This window comes from Lupinus angustifolius, unplaced genomic scaffold, assembly GCF_001865875.1.
Source record: "Lupinus angustifolius cultivar Tanjil unplaced genomic scaffold, LupAngTanjil_v1.0 Scaffold_164_6, whole genome shotgun sequence".
Classification (NCBI taxonomy): domain Eukaryota; kingdom Viridiplantae; phylum Streptophyta; class Magnoliopsida; order Fabales; family Fabaceae; genus Lupinus; species Lupinus angustifolius.
The window spans coordinates 75,082-90,468 of NW_017726231.1; the positions used below are offsets into that span (position 1 = coordinate 75,082).

Sequence of the window (15,387 nt, forward strand, 5' to 3'; positions counted from 1 at the left end):
AATTTAACATGTATTTCACTTACTGCCCTACATGGTTGTTATTGGTGCATTTAGTGCATGACTAGGGGAATCCTGTCTCTTTACATCCAATAAATCCTGAAATTGATAGAACATTTCGTAGGTTGGTTAGACAAGTTAGGAATTTAAATTTAGATAGTGCGTCTTTTCATAATAGTGTTAATCAAGCTGATAGTGATACTGATTCTGCTGTTTCTATGCATTATGGTGCATACTTTGAAAATATGGTTGAACCACCTCCAATCCCATGTGAGAGGACATTAAGAGAGCTAGCTGCACCTGATTTCACATACGAAAACTTGTGTATCCAGTATCCCAATGAGGATGTGCCATATGTGCTCAAAACTGGAGTAATCCATTTGTTGCCTAAGTTTCATGGACTTGCAAGTGAATATCCTTATAAGCATTTAAAGGAGTTCCACATTGTATGTTCCACCATGAAACCTTGTGATGTCCAAGAGGATCACATATGTTTGAAGGTATTCCCACATCACTTGAGGGTCCTGCAAAAGATTGGTTTTATTACTTGGCCCCTGGTTCCATTAGTAGTTGGGATGACCTCAAGAATATCTTTCTTGAAAAATCCTTTCCTGCCTCTAGGACCATTACAATCAGAAAGTATATTTCTGGAATCAGACAACTACATGTAGAAGGTTTATATGAATATTGAGAGAGATTCAATAGGCCATATGCAAGCTACCCACATCATCATATCTCTGAACAACTCCTCCTACAATATTTCTATGAGGGTCTGAACAACATGGAGAGGAATATCATTGATGCCACTAGTAGTGGTGCACTTGGAGATATGACACCTCTGACCACTATAGCATCACTACTTCTTGCACTGAACTGTCATATCTCCAAGTGCACCACAACTAGCAGCATCAATTATATTCATCTCCATGTTGTTCAAACCTTCATAGAAATATTGCATGAGGAGTTGTTCAGAGATCTGATGATGGGGCAACTTGCAAATAGTCTCTTGAATCTCCCCCAATATTCATATAAACCTTCTGCATGTAGTTGTATGATTCCATAAATAACCTTTCTGATTGCAATGGTCCTAGAGGCAGGAAAGAATTTTTTAAGGAAGATTCTCTTCAGGTCATCTCAACTAGTAATAGAACTAGGGGCCAAGTAATACAACCAATCTTTTGAAGCGCCCTCAAGTGCATGTGGGAATGCCTTCAAACATACATGATCTTCTTGGACATCATGAGGCTTCATGGTGAAACATACAATGTGGAACTCCTTAAGATGCTTATGAGAACATTCACCTGCATGTCCATGAAACTTAGGTAACAAATGGATTAGTCCAGTTTTGAGCACATTGGCACATCCTCATTGGGATACTGGATACACAAGCTTTCGTATGTGAAATCACGTGAAGCCAACTCCCTTAATGTCCTCTCACGTGGGATTGGAGGTGGTTCAGCCATATTTTCAGAGTATGCAACAGAGTACACAGAAACAGCAGAATACACAGAAACAGCAGAATGCACAGAAACAGCAGAATCAGTATCACTATCAGGTAGATTAACACTAAGATGAAAAGACTCACTATCTAAATTTAAATTCCTAACTTGTCTAACCAAACTATGAAACGTTATACCAATTTCATGATTTATTGGATGCAAAGAGTTAGGATTTCCCCTAGTCATGCACTAAATGTAGTAGTAAGAACCATGTAGGGCAGTACGTGAAATACATGTTAAATTTCAGTGATCAACCAAAACCTTGCATCAATAAAATCCTAATACCATAGGAAACATCCACAAAAAATTTCAAGACAAAACTCAAAGCCTAACTAATTTGATTAAATGGAACAAAATCAAAACAATTGGAAAAATAAACTTATAAAATAAAAAAGAAATAGTAGACAGACCCTTTTTGGATTTTCAGGGTGTGTTTTATAGACGCAATGAGTAGAGAAAGAATCTCTAGATTTTTCTACCCCAAATGCATATATAATATATCCAACTCTGATTAACGGTTCCAAAGTTATGCCCAAAATAGAAAATCAGCAATAAAACTAGTCACTACTTGTTTGTATCTCACAACCAGCAGCAAGTTAATTGACTATGATGCATCCAGTATTCAATATGTCATGAAAGAAGTGTGGAAACAAAGTTTCATGCACAAAATTTAACCACAACTATATTAACCAACATACACCCGAATCAATCAACAAGCAAATAACTAAACAAGACAACAAACAACAAACAACAAACCGTGAATGCTACAGGTAGATTTTGAAACCCAAACAGAATGGTTATTCTAAGACACACACTAATCTATACTAAGAACCTTTGACAAGAACCGATAATCCCCGGCAGTAGCGCCAAATTTGATCGAGGTCGTACCCGATACAAATAATATAACAATTAAAACTGCAGTACTAGGAAGTGACTCCTAGGTTGTTTCCCAAAGATTATCTTTCAAGCAAAGCTTCAAACACCTTATACTCACACCTACACAAGGGGGTTTTTGTTGTTGGATAGTATGAACATAAATCAAATTCAGAAACAGTAGTTAAGCAATGTAATAAAACAGCTAAATCCATTTGGTTCGTTTGTTCACAACTCAATCCTCAGTTTCAAAAGCTTATTTTCATATTCCAACCATTAACTTCCAAATTTGTTGAGAATCAATTAACTAAGCAATAATCAATTCAAAGTTCCAGAACCTAAACCTCTAACTAGGCGAAATCAGTATAAGCATGAAACGATTAACAAATTCACACGAACTAAGCATTCATACACTAGAGAGAGTAAATCAACTAAATGAAGATAAACTCAATCAACCAGTTTCTAAGCAATGTAATTAAGAAAACCATATTCATAAGTAAGATAGAAGAAATCAACAATAAAGAAACCGAAAATGCATTAATAACAAAACCTCAAGAGCTGTGATACATTACCAAAGGAACTTAGTCCAGAAATTTAGCCTTCTATGGCAATGGAAGAACAAACCGAAAATGAAAAATGAAGAAGAAGTGAAACCTAGCAGAGCAAAAAGATGGAAAACAAAAATGTAGTGTATTTCAAAAATGAGGAAAAAATGAAGTGTGTGTGTTGGAGTGGGGAACCCGAATCTAACCCCTCCAATACACATAAAACCGAATTGAGCCTAAACAATGAGGTCAAAGCTAAACTAAAATAAAAACAACTCCTAAAATAAAAATACAATCTTCACTTCAACACATATCCTCGACTTCCATAATGCCCAAAATGCCATTGGTGCCAAATGTGATCTGAAAATAGTAATAGATTTAATCAGGCCAAATAATCTCAAATTAACTCATTTTAGGAATATTAGTCCAATAAAGTCTAAAACACTAAACCATATAAAACAAAGTCAATTAAATACAAAGAATAACAATCATGCTAAATTAAGGTTATGAATAGTGTGTAATATATTGCTCATCACCCGGTTAAGTTTATTTTGAACCTGTCTTATTTTTTTTGTCGTTTTACACATCCAAACAACGTCATTTTGATAAATGAACTTTAAAAAAATAGAAAACATGAACTCATTAGTTTCGGTCCTTATTTCCTTTGGATGTGTCTCACAAAATCGATTTCATCACTTTCTACATCTCACTTGCCTTACTCTTAGATTCTCACTCACATTTTAGGTTATGTTAGATTCTCTATCACACATGCTAATTTTCATCTTTCACAAAACCCAACAAGTTTTTGTGTGTGTATTGCTTCACTAAAAAATTTCAATTTAGTCTAAGAGTTTTGACATTAGAGATAGATGTGGGGATATAGTTATTGCATGCAGTATGTGCGCAAAAGGGGTTTAGTACTTTTATTGCAATTGATGAACAAACAATAGAGTTATTCAAAGCTATCAACCACTTTTTTCTATTGCAAAGTTTAGTTACTTGAAATCATGATATATATTTTTATGAATATAGCAGCATACTACTTTCGTGGGTATAGTAGCTATTACAAAGAATATTGCTTTTTATGAATAAGGAGTAAAGATTAGCTCTTTGAAACTGTAACGTTGTCTTACTATTATACTGATCTTTTAGTGCAGACACTAGTTTAATTTATACCAATAACTATGGCTAAAATGATTGAGTGACATACCTCATTGTTAGTATTTGTCTTAAATTAGAGAATATGAAGTAAAATGGTATGTGGATATGGTTGTATTAGCCTAACTACTAAGTTACTCGTACATTTGCACAGAATGATATTTTTTGCCGCATGGTTAAAACACACATGTTACTCACGCATACACGTGCTTAGAAACACACATATTACCCGTGCATTATCATTGTTAAGATCACACATGTTACAAGTACATTTACATTGTTAAAGATCACACATGTTAACCATGCACTCAAATGACCCAAATCATTCAAACATATAATGAAATAAATGACAATGATGTTGTTAAATTTCCTTGGAAAATATTACAATGAAAACACATATGATACAATATTATATCATATATTATACATGCATAAAAGGCAAATATTCTCACCAAGTCCAACAACCACAGGAATAGAAAGCACTAACAAAAACAAAATGTTCGTTAAAAGATGAATCACCACCAAAAAGATAAGCATGTGATCTTGGTTAGCACACAAACAAAAGAAGAAAGTTGTACCATCCTCATCAACATTAGTATTTCCAAAATCACCGGCCTGACAAACACAAAGGTTCCTTGCAATTAGGATTGTAATGTGGTCTAGTAAAAAACAAATAATCAAAAGCTTGAGCTATATGGCACATATATTTTTAGATTATATAATGTTAGGATTTAGTGGAATTTAACAAACTTCATTCTCATTTATGGATTTATGAAGAATAAAAATACCAATAAGAAATTAAATACAAGAATGGACCCTCTAATATAATTTTTTTTGGTTAGGCCAGGAAGTTTAAAGACATGTCAATAGCACAACAAACTCACAAGCCTAAGATTTGACATATGTGCACAATGAGAATTTTCACATCTAGTTCATTCATCCCTTGAAAGTATCATATGAAAGTTTGACATGTAATGATTCATTCCCAATCATGGTGTGGGTTTACAAATTGTTCCAACAGATTGGTACTTGAGTTTAAAATAATAATACAGGCTATCATCTAAGGAATTAAAGAGAATATCATATGATAAACATCCACTTTTGGTGTTTCCAAGGGTACGGATATGGAAGGGGAAAATTACTGGGATAGTGTAGTTTGACTACACTATCCCAGCTTTGGGGTAGGTTTTGAATTATTTACGGGATTGGGGTAGAATTTAGTGGATCTCGTGGACACCATCCACGACTTTGGCAAAGTCGTGGACCCCATCCACGATTTCCCTGGAAAGTCGTGGACCCCATCCACGACTTCCCTGCCATGTGTCAGGTTAGCGTAAGTCGTGGACCTCATGCACGACTTTCATGGCAATGTCGTGGATAAGGTCCACGAGATCCATGCAATGTCGTGGATATGGTCCACGATTTCCAAGTCTATATATATTTCCATCCCCGAGTGTAAAACCACACTGGAGGAAGAATTGAACTGTATAAAAAAATTGCATCATACTGGAATTGAAGAACTCTGAATATTTAAGGTAATTTCCAATTGTTAAAATTTTGTTATATCTTTTATTTTATTTATAATTTTACGTGTTACATTTGTTTAAATGTAAATATGTTTTTTTTTTACTCTTATATGTAGATGGCAATTATTAGAGATATTGTTAGTGATTTTAGTGATGAGGAGGACATCGAGCTTGATGATGACGAGCATGATGATGTTCAGATTACCACACATGAAGCAGTTAGCGTAACATATCATAATCCTTCATCTTTTTTCGTTAACATTGATCATCAATCTGGACAAGATTTTCCATATAGAAGTAGTAACATAAGTAATGAAATAGATAATGAGTTATTTGTTGGTATGCAATTTGAATCAAAGGAGGCAACAATAATGCGGTAAAACATTTTCATATTAGAAATTCTGTTGATTACGTTGTCGATGAGTCTAGGCCAGATAGATATGTTGTAAAATGTAAATATTATGGTGTTGGGTGTGATTGGAGACTTCGAGCATCAAAAAGTTTGAAGCGTGATATTTGGGAGATTAGAAAAATTAGTGGAAGTCACACTTGTGTATCCACTAATATTTCACAAGATCACACGAAGTTGAACTCATCTTTCATCGCAAACTGCATTGTGCAACTAGTATCAGAAGATCCTGGTATACCAATCAAAGCATTAGTGAAGGAAGTGGTAACTCGTTTTGGTTATACGGTCACATATAGGAGGGCTTGGACTGCTAAACAAATGGCAATGGCCCAAATTTATGGTGATTGGGAGGGATCGTACAAGGAGTTACCTCGTTGGTTGAATGCTGTTCAATATTATGCACCAGGTACAATTGTAAGATATTCAGCATCTAACCTTGATGAACATAATACTTTAGTTATTGATAGGGTGTTTTGGGCTTTCAAGCCGTGCATTGAAGGATTCGGTTTTTGCAAACCAATCCTTCAAGTTGATGGGACGTTTTTGACTGGAAAGTATACTGGAACTTTGTTAATAGCAAGTTCCCAAGATGGTAACAGACGTATATTTCCAGTAGCATTTGCGATTGTAGAAGGAGAGACCAAAGAGGCATGGGAATGGTTTTTCTACAATCTTCGGACATATGTTACCCCACAACCAAATATTTGCATTATATCAGATACGGGTACAGGTTTATTAGGTGCATTACGTACTGAGCTCCCTCAATGGTGTGATGGTCATTCTGTATATTGCATCCGCCATGTTGCTAGCAATTTCAACAAGGAGTTCAGAGATAATGATCTGAAAGAAAAAGTCATTGAAATGAGTAAGTGTTGAAATGAATGTCAATTATGTGAAACTGTTTGTATGTTGGATTTTTGTGAATATTTTTGTACTTGTTGTAGGCTATGAATTGATGCGGCCAAGATTTGAGAGAATGCTTGCTGTATTACGTCAAAAAAACTCTAAGGCGGCAGCGTGGTTAGATAAAATCCCAAAAGAAAAATGGACGCAATCATATGATGAGGGGAGACGGTATGGCCATATGACGACGAATTTGGCTGAATGTGTAAATGCGGTTCTGAAAGGAGCAAGGGCCTTGCCCATTACTGCACTTGTTAGAGCAACATATCATAGACTGAACTCCTGGTTTCTACACCATAGAAATGAAGCAAATAACATGATCAGGGCGGGTCATGTTTATTGCGAAGAATTGAGTAAGGTGATTAATGAAAATAATCGAAAAGCTACTAGCCATATTGTACGAAATTTTTCGAGGGATTCAGGAGTGTCGGAAGTCGAAGTTGCTAGTACCGGTGGTAGTCGATACGCAAGAGTATACACAGTTAGATTAATGGACAACTGGTGTGATTGTGGGGAATTTCAATCACTTAGATTGCCATGTTCACATGTTATTGCTACTTGTGCATCATTGAACTTAGACTATGGCCAATTTATATCACCGATTTATAGGTTAGAGAACTTACAGAAGGTTTATGGACATGAGTTTCAACCCATTGCAAATGAAGAATATTGGCCTTCTTACTTAGGTCCAACGTTCATTCCTAATCCCCTTATGCGTAGGAACCGTACTGGAAGACCAAAAACTACACGTATACACAATGAAATGGATGATTCTCAGTCCCAACAAAGTAAAAAATGTGGGTGGTGTAGGAGTGAAGGACACAATAGGAAGAAATGCCCTTTTAGAAGTACCGAAGTTGGACAAAGTTCAAGGCAAAACTAAGTGATGTAATATCCCACTTTTGTGTGATTTTGTAATTTTGTAATTTTGTGCAATGTTGTGTAATTTTTTGTAATTTTATAATATGTGTAATACAATTGTGTACATACATAATTCGGAATATACACTTTCTAAATATTATTCCTTAACACATCAATTTAAAATACACTTTCTAAATACAATCCATTAACACGTCAATTTAATATACACTTTCTAAATACAATCCATTAACACATCAATTTAATATACACTTTCTAAATATTATTCATTAACACTTAAATTTTTGTAATTATTTGTAATTTTTTTAATATCCCACTTTTGTGTAATTATTTGTAAGTGGTGTAATTTTAGTACATTAACACATCAATTTTAATATACAACACATAAATAAACCATTAACACATCAATTTTAATACACCATTGACAAATCAATTTTAATATACACTTTCTAAATATTTAAATATTTTACTACACAAAATTGAAACAAATTTCAAACAATTCAAATTTAAATTCGGATTCAAAATTAAATACAATTCAAAATTCAAATTTCAAAATTCAAAATAATTTGAATTCGGATTCAAATTTCACATTTCAAAAAAAATACAACACATAAATACACCAATAAATACGAATTCAAAAAAAAACGGAAAATCAGAAAATTAATTGAAAGTCGTGGATGGTATCCACGACTTTGGTGCAGATTACTAGGGTTTTCAGGAACTCGTGGATGCCAACCACGAGTTCTGTGTAAGTGAATTAAAGGAAATCGTGGATGTCAGCCACGACTTCAATGAAAGTCGTGGACTGCACCCACGACTTTGGCCCAGGCTAGGGCTACGTGGGAATCTGAGGCAGCCACAACTGATTAGAGGTGGAAGACAAAATCAATCGCAACAACAACAACAACTAAGAGTTCAACCACCTCGAAGGAGAAAGGCACCTGGATGTGGAACATCATCTCATAGACGTCATTAGGATATCCCGGTAATTTTTCCGATATGGAAGTCACGGATGATAGAATTAAGACTAGAAACAAAACCAATTACAGTGGTTGGACCTTACCAATACACAACATGTCGTACAAAAAAGAGCATATATATTCTTTGGAAGGTATTCCTTCATGAATAATGTAAATGGGTCCATCGCCGCCCTCATATTTTCCCAAAAACTATAACACCCTTGACCATTATTTAATGTAATCAAAACAAAACAACAACCACTCAGAACAAAAAGAGCTAAGATCAAATAGTTTTCAAAAATACCAAATAAGAAAGAACATAAGGCGTTTCTTACAAAAAGTGATTATGATGTTACAAACGTGATGTTAGAAAAATATGTTGGCACATGCATTTTTGTTTGGTTTATCAGGAATTCCAGCTTTTGCAAGCTAAAAACTAATGTGTTGGTTAAAATAAAACACTTGACAAACAATCTTTAATTGGTAAGACTTTTATATTAAATAAAGCAAAAAAAATGAAAATCTGAAATTCAAATTCAGAAGAAAAAGTACTTGAATCCAAATCACAATTTCATGTAAGGAAGTTTGGACTCCTTAATCAATAGACTTAAATTGATTAGCATGTGAAAAAGAAAATTAAAGTAGCAATTTCCAATGCACAAAATATATAACAGTGTAGTAGTTGAGTCAATGATACAACCAATCCAAACAGCATGCCATAAAGTAGGATACAACAATTAAGCTTATGTGACTTTGACAAAATAAAAGGAGATCGAAAATCAGAGATATAAATTAAGGATGGAGATGGTAAGAAAATGGAAGAAATGTTTACCTCAAATCATCCATTTGGAATGGAATATGAAGAATAAAATTTTCTAAATATGATATGTGGTTTCTTTCTTTTATACACCAATATTCATATTGCATATCATCTAGTAATTTCCTCATTTCACAATCCTGAAAGTAACTCCACAACGAAGCATAGTGAATTTTTTTTATCAAATACGAAACATAAACAATGAAAAAAGCAGGGACAAGACATGGTTAGAACATTAAAAAGAAAATTGAATCAATGAATAGAGAAAATGTGAAATGCACTCACACAGAAGCAATAAAAACCACACATAAACAAAGTGAAAAGAAAAAAAGTTTCTGAACATTGCAAGATGTAAAATGAAAAAAATGAGATGATATTTTTATAAGTGAAGTGAATCCACACAAAAGCAAAGTGAAAAAAATATTTCTAATCTTGGCAACATAAACAAATAAAAAATAGCATGAAGTGGTTAAAGCATTAATATGAAACATACATAATGAAGCAATATATATACAAAAATTTGAAGAACCCAAAAGATCACTGAAGCATTATTTCATAAAGAGTTACACTATTAGCATATGTCAATTTCAAATCAGAAGCAACATATGTGGTTGGAAGGAGTTTCAGAGAATCCTTAAAAGACTTTCACTTGGAAGCAGCATACATCTCTCCCACTAAACAAAGAAAAAAAATTGAAATGAAAAAAAAATCAAAACCACAAAGAGATAGAAACTGATTGAAGAAAAGAAGAGTGATATAGTGATAAAATGAAAGAGAAACTAAAGAGATAGAGATTCCTTACATGTTCGTAATGAAATGTGGCAAATGGTAATGAAATGAAATCAGAAAGGGGATTTTGGAATAGAAAGAGATGGAATTCAAAATATATTCAACACCAATTTAATGTGGCGTGTGTAACGAAGTGTCAGAATTATTTGAATTGGAAAAAAATGAGTAACATGTATTTAACAACAATAAAAAAAATAAATGTTAGGAAACAAAAATGTTTGGGCGGGATTTTGGAAGAAAGTGGATTTTTTTCTTTTTCAAAAAATTTAAGCGGGATATTTTGATGAGAACATGATAGAGTATGAAGCAACGCATTGTAGCTGTGTGGGTAGGAAAAAATTTGCCCAGCGTGTGACACATGTCCAAGGAGTGAGTTGACATGAGCATTTTTTGTGATATAGTAAATAAAAGAGGGTTTTAGTTAACATATAATTTTTTTAATGATTTATCTACCCATAATAATTAAAAATGGTTAGTCAATTAATTCCATCCATCTATCTATTTATTAACAATATAATAATAATTAAAAAAACTCCCTCAGGTCACATGTCACTTTCTCCTTCCCTCATGCCACATGTCACTTTCTCCTTACATTTTTTCCTTCATGCCACATATCACCTTCTCCTCAAATATTTTTCTTCCTACTTTTTATATATTATATATGTTAATAATAATTTAATACTAATTGTAGAAAATTCAAATTAAAAATTATCAATTTATTTTTCTTATGTGCTTAAACATGCAAATACACAAGTAAGATGTATATTCTTAATAATATGAATATATGAGTAATATGTGCGTTTTAACTATACGAATACATGGGTAACATGTGTTTTCTTAGTAATGCGAATGTACGGGTAACATGTGTGTTTTTAGCCATGCGAATGTACAGGTCACATGTATTTAATTACTATCATTATATTATTTAATTAAAAGATAACAATGGTATATATATTCATGAAAAATATATGTATTTTAATTAGAAATATAACAAATCAATTATTAGACTCTTTTTATTATTTTGATTAAATTTATCAGAAAAAATTTGTCATATACTAACTTAGTGTGTTTTTAATTTATGAATTATTTTTATTATTAGCTAAAACATAATCAAATAAATAACATTTAATTATACAATATTTGAAAGCTAAAAATATATTCAAATATTTATACACAATGAACATTAATCTAAAATAAAACATAAGCATTTAAGAGATATGCTAAAAAATCCTTATGACTTTATATGATACTTATAAACGTAATCACAAAAAATATGATGCAAAAATAACTCCTTATATTTATAATTTTATATAGAAAATATAGAGGTGAGATATTATCCAATACAATTTGAATTTTATTTATTGAGTTATTTAAGAATCAAATATTTTCTATAATCACACTTTCAACAAATAAATGCTTATACAAACACATTTATAATTGTTAATATTCTACATATACACTCAAAAATCAATGTTAATATTGCACCTATATGAATGGGAAATATAATGTTTCAATACATGATTTATTGATATTATAAAATATATGTATATTATATTTGCATTATACATAAACAAATAAGCGACTTGTGCAAGTGCACGGGTACATTGCTAGTTTGTTATTATTTGTCATTACTTATTGATGTAGCAAATAGTCAAGCCACATTGATCATGACATCTAGTACAACCATTGAAAAAACATAATTTCTTTTTTCTTTACCTCATTGAATACCTTAATACTGAAGCAAGCTAGACAAATTCCTAAAATATTTTTAATACTCATCATATGTCATCACTAAAAAACTGGGAAACGTTAACATTTTTTAGGAATGATCATTTTTTTTTTCAAAATCAATAAACACATGTTCATCGAAACACTTAATGAGCAAAATGAAAAAACAATTTGTAAACCAGTTAATGACAATGTAAACAAATTACTAAACCCAGTGCAACAATCTGAGAATAGCTAAAAATCATTTTAAAATCAAAGTTTTTGGGTACATGAAATTTCATTTTCTCACTTGTGAGAATAACCCAAGAATAACAAAAGCCCACCCAAGGAAAACCATGTCATCAACTTTTGGTGCTTATAAAGTGTACTAAACAAAATCAACATGTCATTGCAATCAAAACCCCTAAAGGAAAGGCAACAATATACATAAAAAATATAATATCTCTATTGTTGTCTTTTTCACATGTTTCCTTCTCCATGGCAGCAACAAAAACAGGTTTGTCTCTTCTTCTCCTTTCTTCTTCAATCTATATTCTTTCATTTTTATCCATTGAAATGATTGTAAACATCACCAACTCTTATATGTTTCTTCCAAATACTTTTTTTAAATAACATATAAACAATAATATTTTGTGCAATCATGTAGCTTTGAAGCACCTCTATTTTCTACAATGTACGACCATTTCATACCATCTCTATTTTCTATATTTTTTCTGTTTCAATGCTCCTTCATTGATAATGGCTCATTCCATTGTTGCCAAGTTGCATAATTTTTTAACAACGAGCTATGAGTCTATCTTCATCCATTTTTTGTTCCTTATTTTTATACAGAACACACAGAGCATGTGGTTTGTCATTCACTGAAACACAAATCATTATAAAGTAAAACACAACATCGATGTATACAACGAATCCCAACCCATTTTATTTATGACTTAGAAAACCTTATTTCATCTTATAATTTTTGTTCTCTCTTTACGATTATGAATACAAATGAGCAACCAAAAAATCCAGCTTCACAAGCAAGGATGAAAAGAAAATTGGTTATGCTAGAAAAGCGAAATGCAAGGCAAAGTCACAATTCAGGTATTGTTTCTTTTGTTAAGCTTATTATACAGTTCTATAACATGTACTAACAAAATTTATAGATAACATACATCATATTTGTTAACCCAATTTTAATATAATAGGTACACTATTACCTCATCCTAGAAAAATGTTAATATCAGTTCATCCTCTGCCGACAAATGCAAAAGACATGTAAATCTAGTAGCAAATATAACATATACCATTGAGAATCACAACAATCAATATAACAATGAATCCAATGAATATTTACTCAATCAAGTGATATCCAATATCGTTCACAAAATAGAAAGAGTACAATCCATATTTCACCGGTCAATGTTAGTTTGTTGAATAAGTTATCTAAAGTAAAGAAGAAGGACAAACATGACAATTATATCTCTAACATGTCAATGATTGGGTCATGTTTTTATGTCAATGTATCCACATCTACAAAGATAATATTGCAGTCTTTGAAGCCTAATAGACGTACAATTAAAGAAAATAGTTATGTGTCTACTCGTAGGATATCGATTGTTAATTCTGTAGATGTTGATATTGGTTGAGATGATGATAATATAATTCTTCATTGTTAACATTATTTTTGTTTAATAATATTGATGGTATAACTAATATTTGCATACCTCTCTAAATAATTGATATCACCCAAAGTATTTCAGTGGCCGATGAAACATGTGTAAGTGATACTCCTAATATGTCTACACAACAAATTACATGTATTTTCCAAATACTTTATAATATTTATTTACTCAATATTCCTATATAATTTATTGTTATTATTACATCTATAGGAAATTTTGATGTTTGTGACCCTACATATGAATATCGTTATTGTGGAGCATGTATGTGGTACGAAGAGAGGACAAAGAAACTCAAAACTCTAAAAAATCCGAAATTCCAACTATGTTGTGGTGTTGGAAAAATTTAACTTCCATTGTTGATGCCTCCTCCTCCTTCTCCTTCTCCTTCTTCTGCAATACAATATTTGTTATTTGATAACTATTCAAGTGATAGTAAGAATTATCAACAACATATTAGAGCATATAACATGATGTTTTCTTCACCTCGCCGCTAGCAAAAATTGACAAGTCCTTCAATGATGTTATCGCTAATGCTTGGAACAACTCCGAAGTTTGCATAACTCTACATATATAATACAGAGAATGAGATACAATATAGACTTGCAGGATTAAGGTACATTTTATTTATTTATTTATAATGTTTTAGCATATGGATAATGTTTATTTTCAATGACAGTTAATACTTAAATTTTTCCAATAGCAATCAAGGACAAGTAGATCCAGAAATTGGTTGTCGATTGTGTGCAATGCTAGATGAACATAACATTCATGTCAAATATTTTAGAATGGAAAAATAGTGTTATCAACATGAATCCATAAGTGACCTTAAGCTGAAGTTGAATTTAGGACAATTGTCAGGTATTAACTTTAATAAAGAATATGCATCTACGAAATAGTATAAACAATACAAATCAATTACAAATTCAACAGTTTGCAAAATGGATTTTAGATGTAGGTGATGGAAAATTGTCAGAGCCAAAAGATGGCTATGCATTGATTGAGATACCTGAACAATTTTTGATAACTAATTATGATGATCTCATTCATGCTATAGTTAAAAGTACTTATCCAAATTTAGTTGATGAATACTTGAATGAGGAATTTCTACAATTAGAGCTATTTTGGTATCAACAATTGATGAAATAAATAATTATGTCCTATCATTGATCCTAGGTAGACCTTTCAATCATAGTTTTTTTACATATTCATAGATGTTATTATGTGAATATTAACACATTTTGTTTCAAATGAAGGTGATGAAAGATAGTATATAAGCTCAGATTTTATTGATAGGTTAAAGTCTAATGACAATGAAGCTCTCTATAAGGACTTACTCTTGAGTTTCTAAACTTCCTCAGAACTTCAGATTGCCTAACCATAAAATCAAATTGAAGGTAGGAACACCAATTATGCGATGGAGAAATCTAGATGAGTCTTAATGGTTGTGCAATGGAACAAGAACGATTGTAAATAGACTAGCAATCCATGTCATCAAAGCAATGTAATGACAAGAAAAAATGTTGGAAAGATGTTCTACATTCCACGAATGAATTTGTCTCCATCCCATTCACCATGGCCTTTCAAATTAACAAGGAGACAATTTTCGTTGACTGTTTCATATGTTATGACAATCAACAA

The 15,387-nt window shown here is 32.0% G+C and overlaps 1 protein-coding gene across 1 annotated transcript; it reads left to right on the forward strand.

Annotated features, from left to right (window-relative positions):
* Window positions 1-5,714: 5,714 nt before the first annotated feature.
* Window positions 5,715-7,793, forward strand: LOC109340352. The gene is made up of 3 exons (XM_019578028.1): window positions 5,715-5,937; window positions 6,414-6,872; window positions 6,952-7,793. Exons 1-3 carry the CDS (start codon window positions 5,715-5,717, stop codon window positions 7,791-7,793), a joined length of 1,524 nt encoding a protein of 507 aa, XP_019433573.1.
* The last annotated feature ends 7,594 nt before the right edge of the window (window positions 7,794-15,387 follow it).

Coding starts and splice junctions, on each gene's coding strand:
- LOC109340352 (XM_019578028.1), top strand. CDS start 5,715: ATGGCAATTATTAGAGATATTGTTAGTGATTTTAGTGATGAGGAGGAC. Junction 5,938..6,413: donor AGATAATGAGTTATTTGTTG/GTATGCAATTTG, acceptor ATTATGCACCAG/GTACAATTGTAAGATATTCA. Junction 6,873..6,951: donor AGAAAAAGTCATTGAAATGA/GTAAGTGTTGAA, acceptor TACTTGTTGTAG/GCTATGAATTGATGCGGCCA.